Here is a 22,504-nt window from a genome sequence, read left to right as displayed (position 1 = left end):
CATCCCTCTGATCAAGCTTCTCACCTCCCTCCCCCCTAACATCCTTTCTTCTACATAGAACCGGACTCACGTTCGCCTTCTCTTGATTTCAGATCGTCCCTCGGTCGCTAGCGATTTAGAAACAGCCACGTCGATTTCGGAAAGAACCACGACCAGGATCGTGCAGCCAGGAGAATTCTCATGGAAACGAGAAAAAAGTATTCAGGCTGGGCCATGTTCTTCCCTCCTGTGTTCGAGGGATGTTTTGAGTGCAATTTAACTTGCACAGCCGAAAGAGAGGGTTAGGAAAGGAAGGTAGGAACAGGCGAAAAAGAAGCAGAAGTGGCTGGCTGGATCTCAGCCGCGGGCCACGCGAGCTGCAACTACTCAAAGACGTTTTGCATAACGAAGTTACGAAGCGATTCGTTGGCGAAGAACGTTGTATGGCCTACAAAATAACTCGAGACTCGTCCCGCTGATTGAAAGTACCTCTAGAACATTGTATCGCTTCCGGTGACGGCTGAGGTAAGTCTCTCGATGTAATCTTGACGGAGTTATAAGACGCGTGTAGAAGATTGCCGCGGGTTATTTTTTCAAATAAATCGAACATCTCATGGAACGAAGATGATCTTGGTTAATTGTTGACGTAAATGTAGTTGGAAGTATATTTATGGAGAAAATTGATGAAAAAGTAGCCCTTTCGTTTTACTAATAGTGCTTCTATTGGAAACGTTATTACGTTAGGCTTTATGGTATACTATATGGAACAATTTTATATTGTACATTAGATCGTTATTACTAATTCTAATAATTAGTTTACTTGTGTCATGACGCGAAGAAGGTTGAATGTCGTTGGTACAGAATTACAATTATACTGTAGCCTGTGCGAGTAAAAAAGAATTAATACGATAACCGATAGGTAATAAAATATTTGTTGAAAAGCGAAATTATTTCGAATGTTTAGAATCAAGCGGAGGTGATCTCGGCGAGCGGTCGGCAGACCTTCGAGGCCGTGGCTGAAGTCGTGTTCGACGGTTATGCTGCTGGCGTCGCTTCGAGTGGCCGCCAGCAAATGCTGTCATGCTCTTGCCATGCCAGCCGGCGGCCAGGAAGAGGCCGCTGGTCACGAGGTCCTTGAGCAGATCGAAAAGCTGCCTCGTGTTGATTATTATCCTCGTGTTGATCGGTCGCGAGGTATCGCGAGCTGCCACGCAGATCCGCTACGCTTCGCGCATCGTCGAGACCAAGAGCGGACAGATACGTGGGATTCTTCAGGTATGTATCGATTTTCTTCTCTTCGAAAGTCATTCGTCCGAACAAACGAGCCTGTGGCTCAGCCGAATATCGATTTCAAGGGTTGCCAAACGGATGGGCAATGTTTTAAGCAATATAATCCTATTATACGATAATCCATCGTTTAATTATTTTTTGGAGTTATTGAATATTTGTATCGTTATTAAGTTTAACCGTATATTATCGGGAGTGTATCTTTGTAAAATTTGAGAGGGTTGCTTGAATTTGTTAAAGTACGGTAAAAAGAAGGCTTTGAAATTAATGATGAAATCACGTTTCGTCGCAATTTAAGGCCAATTAAAAACACAAGCAACTATGTTTTGAAACATCTATTAATATTCTTGTTACCAAAGGTTTTGGTACTGAATATTCTTCACTATTGTACTTATTGTTATTATTAAAGTTGTTATTATATAGTTTTTGTGATCTCGGAACATGGAGTTCCTTTTGTAAGATAATAATAGATCGATAAATATATAAATATTCTACTATTACGTATTTTTTAAAGACCAGTCGTTTTGACTGGCTTTGGTAGAGATAGCTACGTCTCAAATGCCGGTAGTTCTAGTGTCAAAACGTGCAAAAGATATACCATGACATATTTGCTTCGGTTCTGACAGCTTGGCTTTAAAACCAGGTTTATTCTCAAAATTCGAGTTGTTTCAGAGATAAAAATCTTTCCTCTGCGCTATTCTTTGACTCCATCTTTTTCCACAAATCCAAGTATCCAAACAACGGTAACATTACCCGCTCGATGCTATCAAGTAGCAGATAAAAAGCGACGTATTCGAAGTTTTCTCAACTCGTACGTCCAAAGAATGGAAATAAAACAGAAAGGGAGGAAGGATCGATCATACTATCAGATGGTTTACATATTGAATACATAACCCTTGTGCACGTAGGGAGCCTGAAAGGGTCCGTTGTAACGCAGATTGCGTCACGAAAACTGGATCAGTCGACGGATAAAATTCCCGTTAAAGCGTTAAAAATCCTTGTGAAGGTGGTGGATTGTCGATGAAGAGAGGAGATTCGCTGTGTCCTGGTCGTAAAGCATGCGATCGTATAAATAATTTCCCAACGCGATAACTATGTATCGCATCGCGTTTAAGCTCAGAAATCTTTGCCGCGGTATTCATGGAATATTTGAGTACATCGATTTCTGCCATTTTAGTGGCGCGGCGAAGCACACTGGCCCCAAAGGGTGGGAGAGACTATCGAACGAAATGGTTACCTGGCCTAGGAATAGAGTTTGAATATCCGATGCAGTGGAAATATGAATCCGAGACCGCGAATATGGATACTCGAAAAATTCTCTCCACCGCTAAACGTCTTACTTTCTTGCAGCGAGTTTTTAGTCGTTTTTGTTCGTTCTCGAAGCTCTGATTCTGTGGAACGAATCGTGATGGAAATTACGATTGAAGTTCCGAGCCTGAAAATGATTTTTTGGAATCTTCGAAGACGATACGGATGCTCGGTTTATCGTAGGATATCGTGTGTAATTATCAATCCGTAGAATGAAACGTGCAGCATAGCTACGAGTCTTCTATATCCCCTGTATATATATAGTACTGATTAGTATAGGAAACCGTATAAAATCGTATAGTTAAGATTCTAGATCTATAACTTCTTTATTTATGAAACAAATTAATTTGTCAAATACCTTAGCAACGAACATAAAATTTCCGCGCCGTTTTTCTAATTAAGAAATATACGCGTAGATTAAATAGTTTTCCCTATATCAGTCTTTTACATCGATTTTATGATTTTGACGTGATAAACGTATTTGAAATGTTCTTTTACTAAAATACTTTGAGAATTTTCGCTACATTTCCCCTTTTTCGAGATCTTGTCCAACCGCTATTTCGAATTACAATAAAAATTCCACGTGACATAATTCCATTACGTAACAAATTTATTCTCGTACAAAATGTCTATCGATTTCAGCCAAATATTTATCACAGTTCGCCAATTGGATTGCAATGACACGCGATAACTATGTTCGCTAGCACGATAGGACGTCAGTAACTTCTAATTGCATTTGTAGAGTTTTCAAAATTTTTCATATAGAAAACATAAAACGTAAATAACATACCGAATACAGGTGTCATACATATCCATACACAGCAGCGCTGCAATAAATATTTTCCATAATTTAGTTCACCAATATTACTTCCATCATTCGGACAAACTCGCCGGTTCATTTCAATTATCCTCCATTCAATTCCTTTCTTTCTTTTTTTCACTCGAACGACACTTCATCGCTCTGCGTGTATACAAAATAAAAGGTGTGCTTTTCAGAGAATTGTTTTTTTTAAACATCGGTGTCGTCGCGTCTATCATTTGAAAAGGAAATATTCGTGTCGGATTTTTACGACGTCAATCAACCGGCAAAAACGACGCCAACTTGACGTTTACTGCGACAATCGCCACGTCGCGTCGCGCTGCGAGACGTGAATTGCGTTTAATAGATATTCATATCGACAAGGGAAAGGATCGATGGACGTCGAATGATTTTATAGGCAATCCAGTACTGTGACGAAAGCGGACAGCCAATTTCGCGAGCGTGAAAAGTATCCGCCGATTGTCGAGCACCTTTTATTCAATCTTTTATCCGACCCTCTTTCCGCGAGTTTAAGCAATTCAGGCGATAGCAAGCATCGTCGTTTTTGAATTTTAAATCTTTCTCTTTTATGTCGGGTAACGTAGAGCACTCGAACGCTTGCTCGATAATACTTGAGATCGTTGATAGAAAATCAGTATATCGGTCGTTGAAGTTTCAAGCTATTCGATATTTTCAGATCAACCGATTTACGAACTCGAGATTATAAACCGAATGTGAATTTTACATATATCATCGAGCAAAAGTTTGTAGTCGCTACGCGTCCCATAAAATCAAACAATTTTTAATCATGCAACGCTCTTCCGCTTATTCTCCATCCAATTATATTTTTTCTGGCAATAAAAAATATCTTCGGTTACAACTAAATAAAAAGATTATTACCGATATGTATATTCTCGCTTCAATTTTACGTTAAACATCTTCCTGAAACATAAAAATTCAAGGATCGTAACAGAGTCACGAGCCAATTCGGAATTTCGCTAGCTCGGAAAACTCGTTTGAAATTAGAATTCTGACGAACAAACGTATCGCTCTACTACCTTTCCTTTTTCAACCGCGAAAGAATGACGATCGTGGAATGAATAACGAATAACGGGTCAAGCTCGTTCTCGCAAATCTTCCCTTAGAAACGATCGTATTTACAGATCGGTAGGGCAACGCGCTACGCCGACGTAGCGAAACGATTGACATTGCGACGTTTCCCTCTTGTAGCACTCAATCGCGCGAAATGGAGCGAGCCAGGCGAACGAGAAACGAGCGAGTTGCAGCGCGTAATGTAAAGACCAGCAGGCGTCCCGGGCGAAAAACTTTTCTCGTTATCCATCCATCTAACGGGACTGGCCAGGCTAAAAACGCTCGGTAAATTACGGGTCCGCAGTTCAGCCGGAACGACCGCGCGCTCCCTCGTTTCCGTTCCGCGCGGAATCGCGCAAGATTTGACACCGTTCTCGTTGATTCTTTTTGCTCGAAACCGCCCTAACCTTCTGACGGCTATCGTTGGTTTTGCACGGTGAATTTCAGATATGAAGAACAAGAATTTTCTACGTGTCTTCGACAAATAGCTTGGTAAGCTTTTTTTTCTTTTTAGATGTAAACCAAAGAATATGATCGTAAGGAATGCGAATAATACGTGACAGTTTAGAATAGAAAACTCTGGATTTTCGTATCATGCCAAACAGTGTTTTCGTATTATGATGTTGTTCTACGATAAATACGATGGATTTTCTTTGAAAATTTAGTATTATTGATCATGGTAGTTAAAAATTCTGTTTATCAATTCCTTTCAGAAGCTTTTTAAAAGCACTCGTATTAAGTATTAATATTGAACATCCCGTAGACATTTATAGTGTGAAATATTGGAATATCAAAAATTTATACACCGGAAAGATCCTACTAAAATGTTGAAATTTTCCTTTTAAACCCATTTTTGGATCGATTATTAAATTTTTACGTATATATCGCCCAAAATAGTAAACAATTCTCTTTGATATCTCAACCGTGTACATAATTTTCTCGGTTGAAAAATTAAACGCCCAAGCGCAAACAGAAGGAACGAACGTTTCACTTGTCTAAAGTAGTTGAAAGCAGGACGAAGGACATGCGTGCTAAAACTGACCGTACATTCAAGTTAAATAACACGTTCTGCTATTTAACAAGTCCCTCTTCATACTCTGAAGACTCTATTATAGCTCGTTGACTATTTTTCTTTCCTCGTCAGTTAACCCTCTTTTAAATACGCTCTTCTCTTTTACCAGATCTATTACGGGACGAAGCAATTTTTTTGCCAGTCAGTCCTGGCCAGCAGGAATTGTTCGAATTCCACTTGGCGGGGTTGAAACTTTTCCATGCGCCACCGCGATAATGAGAATTACGATCACGTCTGCACGCGGATGGTTTCGAGGCAAAATTGCCGCCTGCGAAAAGGAATTATAATGATTCGCCGATTAAGCAGTCGCCTCACGTATACACCGGATTGCGTATCTCTCTTTCCTACGACGCTCGAGAGGACGAAGAGTGTAATAAGTGTGTTGTCTGGATCTTGATTCGGCTACACTATACAAACTTAAGATACGTACCGTTGTCCTAAATTCGATGTGTAGCGGACAAGTAAATTCTGTAGGTCGAAACGAAAATCAAGAACAACAAAATTACTTTGCAGATAGCACTTTCGACAAAATCAAGTTTAAAAACTTGTCACGTATAGATGAATTTGCATAATCGCAACTAGAGAGGACAGATAATCGATAGGAGATTATTCTAATACGACCCCACTGAATATCCAGGTTTATTAACTTAATGGATAATTAACTGTTGAAGTACTTTTTTGATCTCTGCCAAGTACGTACTTGCATCTATAATACTATATAGCTTGTAGTTTCAATATGCCGTTATAGTCTCATAACAATGCCAATGAAATTTCAAAATATTTCGTATAACGCGATATATTCGTAAAAGGTATTTTCAAGTACGTAGTCGAATTTTTCGGTGAACCTTTGTGTACGTACCTATGTATACTCACAAAATATAATACTTAAAATTATTGGGTTGACAACTAAGCGATTGTGGATATTGTCATTATCACCTAACATTTCATAACAGTCTAAAGTAGCTGAAAGAAGGGCTAAGGACATGCGTACTAAAACTGACCGTATATTCAAGCTAAATAGCACGTTCTACTATTGGATTGCGGATTTTGTCATTACCATCTAATGGCAAAATCCGCAATCACTTAGTTGCCAACCCAATATATCATATATATATATATTAGAGAATAAGCTTGGTACATATACCAACCACTCCGGCTCTCTCGAAATACACAATTCATAAATAAAAACGAACTCTTATCAACCGTTCAATAAATTCACACTTTCTTATACGTTTTATAATACCATGCTTCGTAATTCAGGATAAAAAATTGTTCATAATTTCATGGCGAAGTACGCTTTTCGTTACTATCGATCGTATTACGTTAATCACGGGGTAATTACGGAGTTACGTTAGCCCGTCGCTCAAACAGTCTAATATGTGCACGGTGCATATGCCGCAGTCTGACAATAATAATGGTCGGCCGGTAATACCAACATAATTACGGAACGATGACATTACGTTAGCTACCCGGAACGATGGACATCGTATACACGTTGAACGTTGCTTGCCAGTAACTATGACCTACTAATAAAATATTTAACAGTTTACATGTCAATTGCCGATGACACGCGGCGGTACAGTCGGGGCAGCTGTCGCATCACTGAGATTTTATGGATGATAAACTAACTTGCAAGTGGAAATGAAAATGTCTCGTCGAATTTTCCGTGGCGACGCGTTCGCAACTCGTGGCCACTTCGCGTGGACTTTTATGGTTCAGTGGAAAATTTGCATCGTACCGAGAATGACGATGCTATCGTGGATGAGTTAGGAAAGGATTTACGTCTTTTAAGAAATTTAAGAGCAAAGTTATCGATGATCATTAATAAAGGAAAGGACAATTAAGAGGTACGAAAGATCGGTACCAATAGATTGTTAGAAGAGTTTTTAAAGTTTAGGAATCGTAAATTGAACGTTAAGACGAGAGTAAAAGAAGAAAAACAGGGTAGATTTTTTAAAGAATTTTGTTTTAAATTAGGGAATTAAAATGTTTGGAAATGATGATATTGAAAGATCGTTGAAATAAGAACGAATTTTTAGAGTTGGAAGATTATAAGCTTAATTAAAATAATAAAAAGTTGGGAGAACGGTCAGAAAGAAAGAAAAGTAGATTTTTAAGGGATCTCACGTTAAGGTCACCTAACGCTACTTACCGTTTCCTTAACGCAAAATCATTCTGCTCCTCCCAAGGTATTCGAGCTTTTTTTTCTAACCGTCTCCAATTTCCATTAGACTCACGAAGTTCGACTTTTCCTCCCCAACGAATTAAATTTACGAGAATTCGAGGGTAATACGGCCGGAACCATATCTCGAGGAACAGTGTAATTTCACAGGATACGAGCCGTGTGTACGAGATCTTTCTTTCTTTCATGAGGGCATTAGCGGAAAATTGCTCGGCTCGAAGCAGGGCAGCATAAGTACAACTTCTCCATAAACTAAGAAAGCACTGTCTCGGATTTTCTAGTCGATCTATTTATCGCCGTGGCCCAGATCTGCTCTTTAATTCTTAAGCACGGCCGTTCGACGCGTTTGTGCGTCTATGAACGCATATTACGCAGTCCAAGTTGCACTAAGCGAGCGCTATTTTTTTTTTTTTTTTTTTTACTCTCGCGCTTTAATACGAGCTTTCAGCGTTATTCTTCTCTTGCTTTTTCCTCTTCTTTTTTTTTCTTTTTTATCATTTTTTTTCCCTCTCGAGGACAATGAAATATTTTTGTCCGGAGCACAACAGCGCGTAAATATTTGTGGTTTTCTGCGGACTCGCGAGATATTGGCGCGAAAATATATTTCGAAAATTTATTTTAATGTCGTTGGGACTCGAGTGCGACGACACCTCTTTTCACTGGGAAATTGCCGTGGAAATATGCATTTTTTCAAATTGACGTAATAAAGAGGCTGTCCATTGCGATTGTTTGGACGTTTTAGAAAGATAGTTCACGCGTTGTTGTATGGTCGTTTCGAGGGGATTTTTCACGGGTCTCTCTCGTCTCGTGACCACAAAATGGAATTTTTTCATTCAACACCGCGTGAGTTGGCGTCAATTTTTGCTCGCAACGGTTTTCAAAAATTATACTCGGGTTAAAAAGTACAGAAGGAAGCGCTTTTATATCACATGTAAGAGCTATCCGAATGAAAGCAAACTCGTATCACTAACAGTGTTTCAGCTTTTCGTGCCACCGCGAGCGTATAATTTATTTTACCCTATATACATACAAGTCCCTTTAATTTTCTGATCTTTATGAAATTTTAGTATAAAACGTATTCGAAATTTTAATTACGCGCCGAATTTATAAAAGTTTCCAGTAATTATATTTAACATTACTGCTCGCTCGTTCGTTTTTCTATTTAATTTTCAATTTCGTTTGACAATGAGTGCGTTTTAATAAACGTTTCTATAAAATTACAATAATTTATTTTTATAATAGATTGTAGAAAATATAAGAATAATAAACAAATAACAAGAGAACGAAATAAATTGAAATGCGTTAAACGAGAAAATAGTGCAACAATATTGTAACAGTGATATAGGTCCATCTACGATCAGACGTATCACTAGTAGAGTAAGTGATACAAATATCGTTCGAAAGCGTCTTATTTTTCGCGCGTTCGTCGAATATTTTAATCGACCATTTCTACGACACATTCTTCCGCGTTTCATACGTTTCAAGTGTCGCAGCGATGGTAAACCAGAACACGAAGCACACAACGACATCCGACTCGTTACAAACTTCAAAATCAACGCATCGAGCGCTCGATTTTCCTGGAATCAAAGTCCCGCAGCAAACCGAAATGAAAGCGAAAAAAGGACCAGAAAGAGCACAGGCAGAGCCAAGATAAAAGAATAAACAGAGAGGGATGATAATTGCGTGGGTGTACCAACAGAAATCAATCGCGCGACGACGAGGGAAATCAATGACCCCGCGGGAATAAATAACGCATCAACAACGTTGCTTCATAGACGTTTTCACCAACATGAACGCTGATTGTCGACGCTGCAACGCCAGGTGAAGGTCGTTAATTTTTTACGGACTCGAAAACACAAGCGCGAACGAGGTCGAATCGAATCGTCAGGGCGCTTCTTTTTTTTTTCATTTAAATATTTTCTCCACCCTCGTCGATTTTTCCCCGCGATCGAACATTCGCTCCCATTACAATTATCTTTTTCTCTCTTCTTTGCGCGTTTTCTTTTCTTCGTTTTTTTAAATAAAATCCCGAACCGAACTCAATCGGAGCCCGTGGTTTCAAAATTAACGCAAAGTCGTCAGTTTCTGAGCATTGGTATGCGTGGTATATTTTTGGTCATCCAGTTCTCGTTGTTTCCGAGCGTCATGGAGAAGCGTTATTTTTTGATGGACCTGTTTGATTACCGGGCTTACGGAATTTCCGCACACGAATATTTCCACAATCGGAAAAACCAGAGGGAATAATGGCGAGGAAAGAACAGAGGCAGTGGATGAATAGAAGCGGAAGATAAAAGAGAAACGACAAAGGATAAAAGTGGAATAAAGAAACAAGGAAAGAAAGGGAGAAAATTAAGACGATAAAGAAAGAAAGCATTTGATTCGTTTGAACTTAATTCATTTTTGCGCGTCAAATTGACAATGGTGAAAAATCCAAGCATTGAAATGTCCTACTTACGTAGAAAATGGAAAGTGGGCAGGGATGGTGTAAAAATAATTTTAATCGAATTTATCTTATTCTTTCATTTTTCATTTTTTCGTACTATAATATATTAGATTCTTATCAATATCAGTTCCATGGCACTGAGATTATAAATCCTCGATAAAAACTTATCTTCCATTATAAAATTCCTTTCGACAGCGTTCAAGATAGAAAATGCCATAATTATAGAGGGCTGGAGGGTAGAAACAAGGCCGAGGGGCAAGAATTTTTTTCACGTCTTTCCAACATTGTCAGCTTGCTCTCTTTATCATTCTCCGGGTAACATCGCGAATCCTCCAGTTAATGGGAATTCGTGATTTTGAACTCGATGCGGCTCCATCGTCCTTCTCAATAGGGGTGGAAAAGAAGAGGCGAAAGTTCACCTCTCACGGCCACCAACCGGAGGTGCAATTAACGTCGACGCGCACCAAACGAGATTTATTAGCCCTTCTGGTATAATTGCTTCCAAGAATGTCAATGTTTTCTCCATCCATTTTCTCTTCTTCTTCTTTTTTCTTTCTCTTCCATTCTCCTTCTGTCTGTCTGTCTCTCTCTCTCTCCCTCTCTCTCTCTCTCTCTCTCTCTGCGCAATTATATCTAGCGAAAGCAATTATCGAGTTTCGTTAACGGCCACACGCAAACGTCTCGCGAATTTATACCGTTCTCTGAAGCGATTGATTGGAAATAAAAATGTTTGTACCTCAACGTTGTATCCATAGTTTCATGTATCCACGATAAATATACATGGGCGTTTAGAAACATGTGCAGAGTGTGGAAAAAGCGGTGGAAATAGCATTGAATATGCACATACGTATGCGAGTACAATGGCTCGCAAAAGTACTCGAACACTCGCCGTAGAAAATTTTTATGAATTGCATGTGTCATTTTAATTTCAACTTCGATACGGCATTGTAATTATATCGGTCGAAGCGAAGCAAAAGTCACGGTACATAGCGCGGAGAAAAGCTTAGTAGTCTAATGGTAAAATAGGCTGTCAAAGTTTGAAAACGTATTCAATAATTAACGAATCTTTAAATTACTATTAATTACTGAATTAACAAATCTTTTCTACGATAATTCTTGTCTTTTTTTCGTCAAATTTCTGTCTTTCTAAAAGAAAATTTCGGTTGTTCGAAAGGAGAGACAGAAGTCGATCGTTCGATGAGAGAAACTGCGATGCTCGTGGATTGCCGGGAATCCAGCAGATCTTCTCGTCAAGCAGAGATAATCGAAACGCAGGGGGTAATTAGGTAATTAGTTTTCGGAACAGGAACATCCGAGCCACGTTTATGTACATAAAATAGAGGATTTACATCTAACTGTGTGTTCCCGGGCAGAGATATTACCGCCAGAGATCTCGCTATCTGGTCTGCGCACACCGAATTCAAGTAACGAGGTACTTTTGTGGTTATTAGAGTCTGTCGAAATTCATATAGCTAATCGAAAATCCCATCTATCGGCGAATGTGATTTCAGGATCGTATCTATGAATTATTGGAAACTTATATATACAGTGGCGAATAAAAGACAGTTTAAAATTATCGCTACTTTTCTCTACGAGCTTTACTAACTTTTCTACTAGACATTTTTTACTATTTTCATAAGATATCTACAAAAATCTATTTTCAAATACTTTTTTCGATTACAGTCGTTTCGTGTGTGAAGTTGATAAAATCATCCAAGCTTTCATTCCTTTGATATATATTTTTTTGGCAATACATAGTATCTCGTGTATCTGTCGCAGGATTTGAACAGCAGGCACTTAGATCCCGTAGAAGTGTTCCGGGGTATACCGTACGCGGCACCTCCCGTAGGAGATTTACGTTTTCGACCACCGATATCGCCGATCCCCTGGGACGGCATCAAACTGGCGGATTCCTTCGGCGCGGTTTGCCCCCAGCACTTTCCGGACATCAGCAATGACACAGCTGCTTTGTTGCAAATGCCTCTAGGCAGATACCAACAGCTGAAACGTTTGTACATGTTCCTGACCAACCAGAGCGAGGACTGCCTGTTTTTGAACCTGTACATACCCGGCAGTGGTAAGTAGAAGAAAACTCTGTGTTACGTTTCTCCTTTCCTTTCTTCTTGTCTTTACTTGTGTAACAAGCCTGCTTTAATCATTTTTATATTTTATTGCTTTCTAGATGTTGAGAATAAAATGTCAACATCTAGAATATACAGCGGAGACAGTGCTTTTGCAACTAACTTTACTTTTATATAATAACTTTACTTTTATATGGAAAAAGGACAATTCACGTTTTTATCACTGTTGAAAATAAATCACAGGAAAGCGGTTTATTACATTGGAACACAAAAATTGTCTCTTTTTCATAAGTAACACTCTGGAACTCCTCTTTTCATTTTTCCTCTCCTTTCTCTCTGTTTCTCTCTCTTTTTTTTTTTTTTTTTTTTTTTTGGTTCATTGCGTAATTAACAAACTTATATTCAACATTCGCGGAAAAACGCCAGGCAAACGTCACGAGTTGCTGACATAACGTTAATGAGGGAGAATAAAAGGAAAGACGAGGGAATATGTGTCGCGCATTAAGTATCTAATTAAACGCGCGAATCTCGCCTTTATATTCGCAAGATTCAAGGTGTAATGCTCGCAATTAATTAGCACGCGTTAATAACACACGGCCAGGAAATTTCAAGCCTGCCACCTATCGTCTGTTTATGGAATAATACGATATTACGAAACAAGTTACTTCCTCGAGTAATTAGTTCCCAAGTAATTACGACCTTTATGCCTGGTATTGTCGCGAAAGTAAAAGCCGCCTCGTATATCATTCGATGAACGTCGTAGTCGAATTTACGAGGGCAAATTCACGTCGGTCGAATTTACGTCAACGTTGAAAATTCATTGCAATCTATTAGTTTTTTAATAAATTTCTATCGACAAATACTTGGATATATGGCGAAAAATTATTTCCATATGGTCAGCAAATATTTTTTAATTAATTATTGCGTACGGTTTTTATACAAGCTTCTCCTAATCTCCAAAGAGTTTGCACTTGCTTATGTTTAGACGTATTTCTGAACGAATGACTACTCCTCTTGTTCCGCATCTATAAATTACTCGATGGGAAGAAAAAAAGAGAAATAACGTGTGAACACGGAGGACGAAATTGCACGATGAAAAGTTGAGATTGGAATTAAAAGTTTGCCCTTCGTGGTCTTCCCCGGGAATTTGATGGCAGGGAAATACGCATTTGTTATGTAATAACGTGTTTCAACATGGGATAAAGTAGATTGCAAATGAAGTAATGACAAACAAGAGAAAGGTATAAAGAAGAGAAAATAAGAATTAGTAACAAGATACAATGGAAATATTCGAAATTACACGAACACTTTTTTTTTTTTTTTACATGAAATGCAATTTCTATGCAAACACGCGTATAACGTATGACCCCGTTGGAATTACACGCCGTAAATAGATATAGAGTAACGGTATATCTTAGTCGTGGCCAATTCTGGTCTTGATCAACCACACATTACCACGCCAGGTCTTCTCTCCATTTGGAAAAAAATCCGGTTCACGATAACGAGCGAAATACTCGTTTTATTTTCCCTCTGTTTCACCACACAAACCGTGTATCATCCCAATCAACGATTTAGCCGAATTTTTTCCACCGGTGTCTCTCCCTTGTACACGATGAAACACAAGCTGGGGCGGAAAGGGGGATGGTTGTTACGTAATCGAGGAAATCGCGAGGGAGCTTCACCGTTGTTGTTTCGCCGTTTTCGATCAGGCGAGCCGCTGCCAATTAAATCGGTCGAGCGGATTGTAACGCGATAGAGAAATTGAATTTTCGACGAAACCAATAAAACCGTCGTCGCCCGCTAATCGCTTCGCGTCCGTTTCCGCTATAGCAACCGGTTAAAGAGCGATTTGGCCGTGATTGGAGCGCGATTAACGATACCTGGCCAACGTGATATTACGGTGACAAGTAAACGGATAACAGGCGGAATTAATCGCGCAGAAAATCGATTTCGATCGACCATTGAATCTCTTCTAGTGTTCTAAAAATTCCTGAAAGAAAGAAATGGGAATACAGTTGATTTATATTTTTCGCGCGAAACAGAGTGGAATTTTCGTATTGGATTTTTTTTTTTTTTTTTTTTTTTTTTTATGGCGTGATAATGATTTTTGAGTTTGAAAGTATATACGATGCTTTAGCTTAGTTTGCCTGAAAGTTTTATTTTACATACTCGTCAGAGTTTATTTTATGATGTACTTGATGGTAGTTTTTATGATACGGTTTGCGGTTATGGGAGGAATTTATTATGTGCATAAACTTCGTACAGGTTCCTGTAAGCGTGAACAAATCGATATACCTATGTACACGGGGATAATGTAATATTTGAATTTGTCATAAATTTCTCTTTATTTATTATGACAAAACAAATTTTGATTATTGGGTATCGAAAATTATCGTAGTACTCTAAATCAAATGGACGAAATAATTCTTGGCATAAAGTAAAAATGTTTGGTTGTTTCGAGGAAGAAAACTATTCTTTCCTGTGGTACTTTGATTTCTTTGCAAAAAGAGAATGAGGTGAAACTCGAATAAAAGCGTATAATCTAGAATAGGCAAATATGAATAATATTTCTTAATACTGAAAATGTGTTAAAGGATACATGCAAAATGTAACGTAATAAAATTATATTTTCCAAGTTAATAAACACAAGCTCTACGCGTGGAGAAATGCAGAAGTTATTGCAACGTAACTCACCATTACTAGGGGTAACAAGCCGTGCACTTGGAGCAAACTGACACCACGCTGTTCCGGACGTAAAACCACCCCTTGCGTCTAATGAATTTAAATCCAGCCAATTCAACCTGCTCGTCGTTCTTCCCCGGTCTGAGAGTTTCCCTTATGAAATCGCCCAACGATCTCTTATCATTTAATTACGCGTTGTTTCACGGTAGAAGGACACTTTTGGAGGTGGCGTTAATGATGAACGACGTGTTTTCGAAATATATGGGCTACGTGAATGCAGGCTGGATTATTACCATGGTAATAAATCATTGTAAGATCGATTGATCTCGATAACGAGGTAATGGCTTGAGTTGTCAAGGTAAATCGAATGTTACGTTACGTATTAAAGATCTGACTCGCGCATCTCTTCGACGAATCAGCTTGTAATTCGTTAATTAAATTGATATCGTTAAATGGAAATATTATACCGCTTCGTTAAAAATATTTCTTCAAAATATATTAATATAGGCAGGGAGATATCGAGATTCTATGAAATACTATTAGAACAGATTACAATATTTGAATAATAATCCACATATAATCGCGATATTAATAATAGTAGATTTCAGAACTGAAATTATGAAATTCCGTAGGGTCACGAGGACTAGAAGCACCATACGCTGTGATGGTGTACGTTCACGGTGAAAGTTTCGAATGGGGAACGGGAAACATCTACGATGGGTCCGTTTTGGCAAGCGCTGGACACGTCATAGTAATCACCCTTAATTATCGTCTTGGAATCTTAGGTACGTATCATTTTTATACATACAACGAGAATTATAATTTTTAACCAACGAATAAATCGCTTCTTTCCACAGTGATATTATTATAACGATGATAAATAGCCAAGACAATATTTTTCAGATTCACATACGTGTACACGTAATATCAAAATTACGCAACGACAACATATAGACGCATTCAAGTTGCAGGCTTTGCCATTATTTTCCTTAATCGATCGCACATAAAATCCGAAGAAAAAAGCACGTGTATTCACGTAACACCATTTTTATTCGCGAAAACTGAAAACGTAAAACGAAAGTAAAAAACTGTAAGTTCTCATGAATAATGCAGGGTAAATAAGAAAACACAAATAAAGCAGGAACACCGAATAAATAATTCATCCAACTCGGATGAATTCTTATTCCCCAAAAGCTTGCTCATTATTCATTTGCCGCGTTAAACTCTGTCCAAACGAAACGTACACACGTGCACGGCTCTATGGCAGAAACACAAACGACACGGTCGCATTATTTAACGTTATAATTGCGCGCGTCCAACGGTCGTATAAATCCATCCGATAGCGGATTAATATTTTACGGTTCCTTTAGTATATTCAATTACGGTATCCGTGAATGTAGAAACAAACTGTTCCCTATGGTATCCGTTTTCCTGTAATCGAACGGCACTCAGATATCCGGCATAACTTTGTCGTGGAATTAAGCACGATGGAAAAAAGATAGATCTCATTTGCGATATAAATGGTATTTTAATTGTATATCATTTTATAACATGAAACCGAATAACGATAAATTGAGATAACGATAGGAACAGTAAATAAGAAAAGATTTATTTTTAATATATGAAATTGACCAGATTGTTATTATAATATCGAATATAGATTCTTTATCGTCTAACGTTTCAAATTAGTCGATAAGTTCCTAATGATTCTTCGGATACACATAAATTTCGTAAATGTATTGATATCTATGAATAAATAATAAGAGAGTCGAAGAATATTCGAAGATAGAAATGAGAGTAAATTTTTACTCAAATGGAAAAGAAAATTAACATAATATTGTACATATTTCTTTGATAAATAAATAAGGTAGAGTCAAGTATGGTTGGAAATGCTCCAGGTTTCTTGAGGACTCGTCCGTATCCAGACAGAACGCCAGGATCTGGTGGAAATCTGGCCTTGAAGGATATCGCTATGGGACTACGCTGGGTACGTGAAAATATCGCTGCTTTTGGAGGCGATCCGACAAAAATCACGTTGATTGGACACGATACTGGAGCTGCGCTGGTGAACCTTCTTCTACTTGCTCCTTATGGCAAGGGTGAGCGAATTGAATTTTATTCTGTGCAATACTGTGCAGCAAGATAAAATGACGCACGAACGCGTTATTTCTAAAGAAACGCCTCGTCTTTCTTCTCCTCTGTCCTACACGTTATAAAACACGCGAACGCGACGTCAAAAATTAAACTTTCTGCCTCGCATTAGAGAGAAACTGCAACAGTTGAGAGTTAGACTTAATCTTTGATATATTCCTGAACATCTTTCATATAATATTTCTTCATAATTCTTGATAAAATAGGACCTTTGTCTCGCTCGTTTAACCCTCCTACGATCCTCCAACTTTTCTATTTCAATCTTGCTCTCATTCTGGCAAACAAACAAGATTTGCAATGTTTCAGGGAAATGTCTAACATGTACAATCGAAACAAGAAATCACGCGTATCGGTAAGAGTTTTTAAGAACTTGAGATACTTATTAACACGAGAGAACTTTACGAAAAGAAGATGAAAGAACGCAGAAAGATTTAAAAAAGTACACAATTTTCTCTAATTCGTTTTTTCAGAGGAAGACTTTCTCTCCGATAAAATATTCATTTTTCTTCTGCTTTGTGTTACACATTACAGAATACACCAACACTTTGATATAATCTGGAATTCCGATGAGCATTAAACGCTTGTTTTCCAAAAACTAAACACATTCGGCCGTGTCGAAGACAAATTGCGAGAGTCGGTGGGACGACCACGATGACGAAGGACCGTACAATAACAAGCGGCATGGATGAAAATCGATTCGAAATAGAGCAGAAATATCGCGTGTCGGTCGCGATTAGGCGAGATCCTGGCTACCCGACACTCGATAGATTAATCGGCAAGAGATTAGTCTGGCAAACCCGACCGGATCGACGATCGAGATAGTACGACATCTCACGTGGGGTGGGAGCAGGGGACAAAGGGAAGAGGGATGAAAAAAATCGTGCGTATTGATCTCGCGTGGATAGTGACAAATTACGTGGCTTCGTTTTATTCCTCGAGAACCGAAAATGTATTTTTTATTGGACTCTCTCTGTAGTACAGATTGGACGTTCCACTTTTTGGCTTTAACTACTGGAATTTGGTTTTTCATAGTTGGCGGGATTTACCCGATGGGGTCGTGATATTCCTGGTATTTTTTCATTCACTTTGCTTTGTGCGATTAGTGTACAGTTAAGAAGAGAAAATGGGTTTCAATGAAGAGAGATATTTCGTTTGACATTTTTGGAAAATGGTAAAACTGGTTCTGTCAGTCGATGAAATAGTTTGTTAATTGTTGGTTAAGTTATAGTAAAGAGTTAGACTACGTTCCTGAAGCTAATTCAATTTGTCTGCAGACTGATTTAATTTGGATTTCGATTATCGATGAAAGATTTATCAAACTTTTACAATTTCTATGTTAAATATTATTTAGATAGAACAGTTGGTACTTATTATAATTAATTCACTGAGGATTGTCCGACGTTAAAGGATTTGAACAAAATGAGAATAGATAATCACAGAAACGTCGACGTGCTTCTAAGACAAATATACATGCACAGCTGAAGTGCAGCGTAAATATTCGTAAAGTATAATATTGCTATAGAAACTCGAGCAACGCGTAGGAACATTAATTATACTTTGAAACTGCGCTGACCCACGAAATAAAACACGCTTATTTATCAATGAATAATTAAGAGCACAGCACATGTGCTCCTGTTATTATTTTATTTTCTGTCTGGCAAGAACATTGACACTTCCTCTCGAAGTTCTCGTTGATATTAAGACGCACTAGAGATCGATTATTCCCCTTGTTCTATGTCGATGGAAAATAATCTATCATCCCACCCGTTTCTCTTTAATGATAGTTTGCGAAAATATTCTCTAACATAATGAAATACTAGAATGTGAATAACTGAAAACAGAATTTCAGTAACAATAATAAACCCAAAGAAAAGAAATACCAAAAAGAAAAGGATTCCAGAAATAAAATATAATAGCCAAAGGAATTCTGACAAAGAAGAAATACCGAAAACGCTGAAGCAGAAATACCGATAAAATAAAAGACCTCCGAGCAATAGTCACAGCACTAAGAAAAATACCAACGATAAAAGGATCGTGCGAAACTAATAAAAGATACCATTTTCGCAATTAATAACACGACGAGTTACGTTTAAAGACTTCTTAGGGAAAGAAGGATATTTTCAAAGCTCGAAGATTTCCTAAGAGACCGAGATATATGCGAGAGAAATCCGTGAAGAGCAGCATTAGCGTATTCAATAGCAGGTAAACCATCAGGCACTCGATACCGCATTAGTTTCAACTACAAGATCCACCCGAAAGGAACGACGAAATTTAAAACCGAAATGCACTCGGTGAATACCGTGAAGCTGTAGCACCGTAACAGGACTAAACCGTACGTACCACTACCGTGGCACTCGAGGATGCATTTTGTTACAAGTCGATATCCGAATCGGTTTTCGAGATACGAGGCACGAAAATCGGAGCACGTCGAGTGCACGGAGAGCGTTGAATGGTGGGCGAAATTTCGTGACCCACTTCTTTCCTTTGGAAATGCGTACGCGTCGCCCTTATAATAGTAGGGAAAAAAGCGCTGACTCGGCGGCTGTCACCGACCACTGCATACGTGCCAGACTTGGGACAGGTCAGTAAGCGCGAGGGAGGACAGCCGTAAAGGAACAGCAAAAATGATGTTTCCTTCGACAATATCTTCGGGACAAGAAATCGTATCAACATGAAACGGAAAGCATTTTAAAAGGTACGGTTTGAAGTCTGCAGAAGGGGTTGCGAGAATAAAATATCTTTGCATCTTTGTTCGAAGGAGAATGCAGCAGTGGTTTTAATGGCTTCGATGGCTTCAAAAAATATCGTTAGGATTAGAGCGAAGAAATTTTTCTCCACAAAAGGAGATTTTCATAGCTCGGTGTATTTTTCTAGGTTACTCGAAGTATATCTATTTTCCTCTCAAATTCCAAGTCGAAAAGTGTTCAAGCGAAACTCTCGGTAATTATAAATAAATATTAAAAGTATTCGCATTCGTTGAGGGTTCGACGCTCCATAATTATGTACATCGCGTCTGGTTATGTAAATTACTATTTCTAAGGGGTACTGCTTAATATTATAACGAGTACTATACGAGTACCTTTGCGTATTACGTGCACTTTTACACCATTAAATTTTCCATATAAGCATAATGATCCAAAGTAATAACTCTAACAACCACATATGCTCGATACGACGATAACATTTCTCGGCAAGAACGAAATACAGAAGAATGGTAAATTCTCTTCGTTTTTGTTCGATATAAAGAAAGCCCTTGAAATCACATATACAAAATACACGAAAAACGTCCGTAAGAAACGAATGTTTCGTAGCCTCGGCAACAGGCCGTAATTTCCTGCAACTTCCTCGAAATTCGCCAGTTGAAAATGGCGTGAACGGGAGCGAGGCAGAAGCATAAAAGTCGAGGCGCGCATCAGCTTGATTCCTCGATTTCCAGCATCACCATCGGCCGAGTGGATTTTTACCCGCGTTTCCACGACGCGTCGGAAGAGCCTCGTTGCCTCGTTTTATTCACAGGAAGTCGCTCGTTGCTGGCGTATCGAGGTCGAAAAAGCGAGCAAAGAAAGAAAGAGAAATAGGAACGGTGGTTGAAGAGTTGCCGTGTTGCAACCTTGGGCAACGAAGGAAAAGCTGTTTTCCTCCTTTTCCTGCCAGCTTCTGGAACGGAGACAGCGCGTTCCCGGAGCTGTAAAGGCCAGGCCGAAGATGTAAACTGTTTGGTAACATTTCCGGCGCAACCGGAACCCGGCTGGAAATGGCCGAGAAGCGGCATGGATCCTGTTCAGACAGCCGCAAGCATTCGAAGCAACTCTCTCTCGCGTCTGTCCTGTCTGTTTGTTTTATCCCGTTCCGACCGCCGTGGCGTCTGGTTCTCTGAACACGAGAACGCTTCATACAGTGCTAGGACTTGAAGCATCTCTCGCTTTGTTGCTCGGTATATAATGGCCGTTTGTATTGACGAAGGAATGCGCTTTTCAGCGGTTTCAAAGTATACGTGCAATTTGCATAACACGATCCTTTCGCAGCTTTTCTAACGCTAATACTATCAACACAATGGTGGTTAGAACGGTTGATTCGTAATTAAAAATTCGTCATAGCAATTTTATACATTCGCAACGGTTTATTTTGGAGAATTCAAACGATGTTTCACTTTAGAAGCTTATATCGTGTCGCATTCAAGTTGTACAATTTTAACGCCATTGCGATATCAAATATAACGATAATTTTTAAATAATCGCATTTGTACAATCGCGTAAACGCTTCATTCTCTGTATTCCTTCGATTATCGTTGATCTCGCAAAATACAGCATCGTAAACACTCCTGCAAGAAAATTTCTATCAGGGTTACATTCAAACGGAATTACTGGTCTAGAAACTTGAACAACCGCTGTGCATGATATAACATGCTAAAATATCAATATCGTTTCTCTGAACAAAAATCAACCAGCAAAAACTCTTTTAAGATAAAAATACGTGTTAGTAAAATTCTCTTAGACTTACAACTTTTTTTAAATAGATACAATATTCTTCAAAGGTCTTACAAAAGTAACCAACCAATCCAAGTGGATTTCAGTCTCTTCTGGCCTCACTTTTCCACCATGCAAAGTCGTTTAAATCGTACGTCCACCTAATATTTCGCTGGTTTGTCACGAATTTCTTTAGTTGATCGCGTACTGTGTAGTCAGGTCGATTCGAAAGTAGAAGAACTGATGCAACTGGCGCGTATTGAGTCAGCCAATTGCCAGGAATCACGGTCCACTGCTCCCGTCATTACTCGCGAAACCAATCGTTCGTGCACGCGAAGTATAGGCGAGAAACAGCACTGGAATAGCGACGGACTAATCGATAAAAAAGAAAAACGAACGAAGGACTCGTGAGTAACTCTTAGCAGAGGCGATAGCCTTCCTTTAAAAACCAATCGATTTGGTAAAAAGAGAATCTCATATACTGCTTATCAAAGCTTTAAAACTGGCTAACAATAAGAACTTTTTACTCTCGTACACTACCGTCTATAAGTATTTGAACGTTTCAGTGAATCCGTATATGTAATATTACGCGAATTTTAGCAAAGTGTCGGTAAAACGTTTTATCAAACTAAAAGTGAATCAATAATGAGAGTCAACGCTGGCTATCTTTTTATAGAATCGCCAGAGTATAAATCTAAATTATCTACCGAGAAGACAAAAGTATTTGGACCAGTGACCATAAGAAGTATCACGTTCCCGTTGTCTTGTCGAATTGCAAACATAAATTTTTAATCAAACGATCCAAGTCAATAGCTAAGTGAATAGCTAAGATATCCATCGTCATCAGTTTCAATCTGCGTCCTCTGCTCTCGTCCCAATTAACTTGATACGTTTGCGAACGCTCTACTCTCTCAAGATCTGCAATCGTATGCTCCACATCGCTCCGCTATCGTCGAGATTAA

The 22,504-nt window shown here is 38.7% G+C and overlaps 1 protein-coding gene across 9 annotated transcripts in view; it reads left to right on the top strand.

The window, feature by feature from the left end:
* The window catches only part of LOC126866013 (neuroligin-4, Y-linked-like), a 224,012-nt gene that overhangs the window by 186,799 nt on the left and 14,709 nt on the right, over positions 1-22,504 (top strand). For all 9 annotated transcript variants that reach the window (XM_050619038.1, XM_050619036.1, XM_050619037.1 and 6 more), the window contains 5 exons: positions 93-504; positions 944-1,254; positions 11,942-12,239; positions 15,558-15,710; positions 16,824-17,024. In XM_050619038.1, the coding sequence (XP_050474995.1) occupies positions 1,060-1,254; positions 11,942-12,239; positions 15,558-15,710; positions 16,824-17,024 (847 nt within the window). In that variant the 5' untranslated portion in view covers positions 93-504; positions 944-1,059. The remainder of the gene's footprint in view (positions 1-92; positions 505-943; positions 1,255-11,941; positions 12,240-15,557; positions 15,711-16,823; positions 17,025-22,504) is intronic.

Source organism: Bombus huntii, chromosome 5 (assembly GCF_024542735.1).
Source record: "Bombus huntii isolate Logan2020A chromosome 5, iyBomHunt1.1, whole genome shotgun sequence".
In the NCBI taxonomy this organism is placed as follows: Eukaryota; Metazoa; Arthropoda; class Insecta; order Hymenoptera; family Apidae; genus Bombus; species Bombus huntii.
The sequence above is the reverse complement of the archived record's forward strand: the minus strand, read 5'-3'. Positions and strand labels throughout refer to the sequence as shown.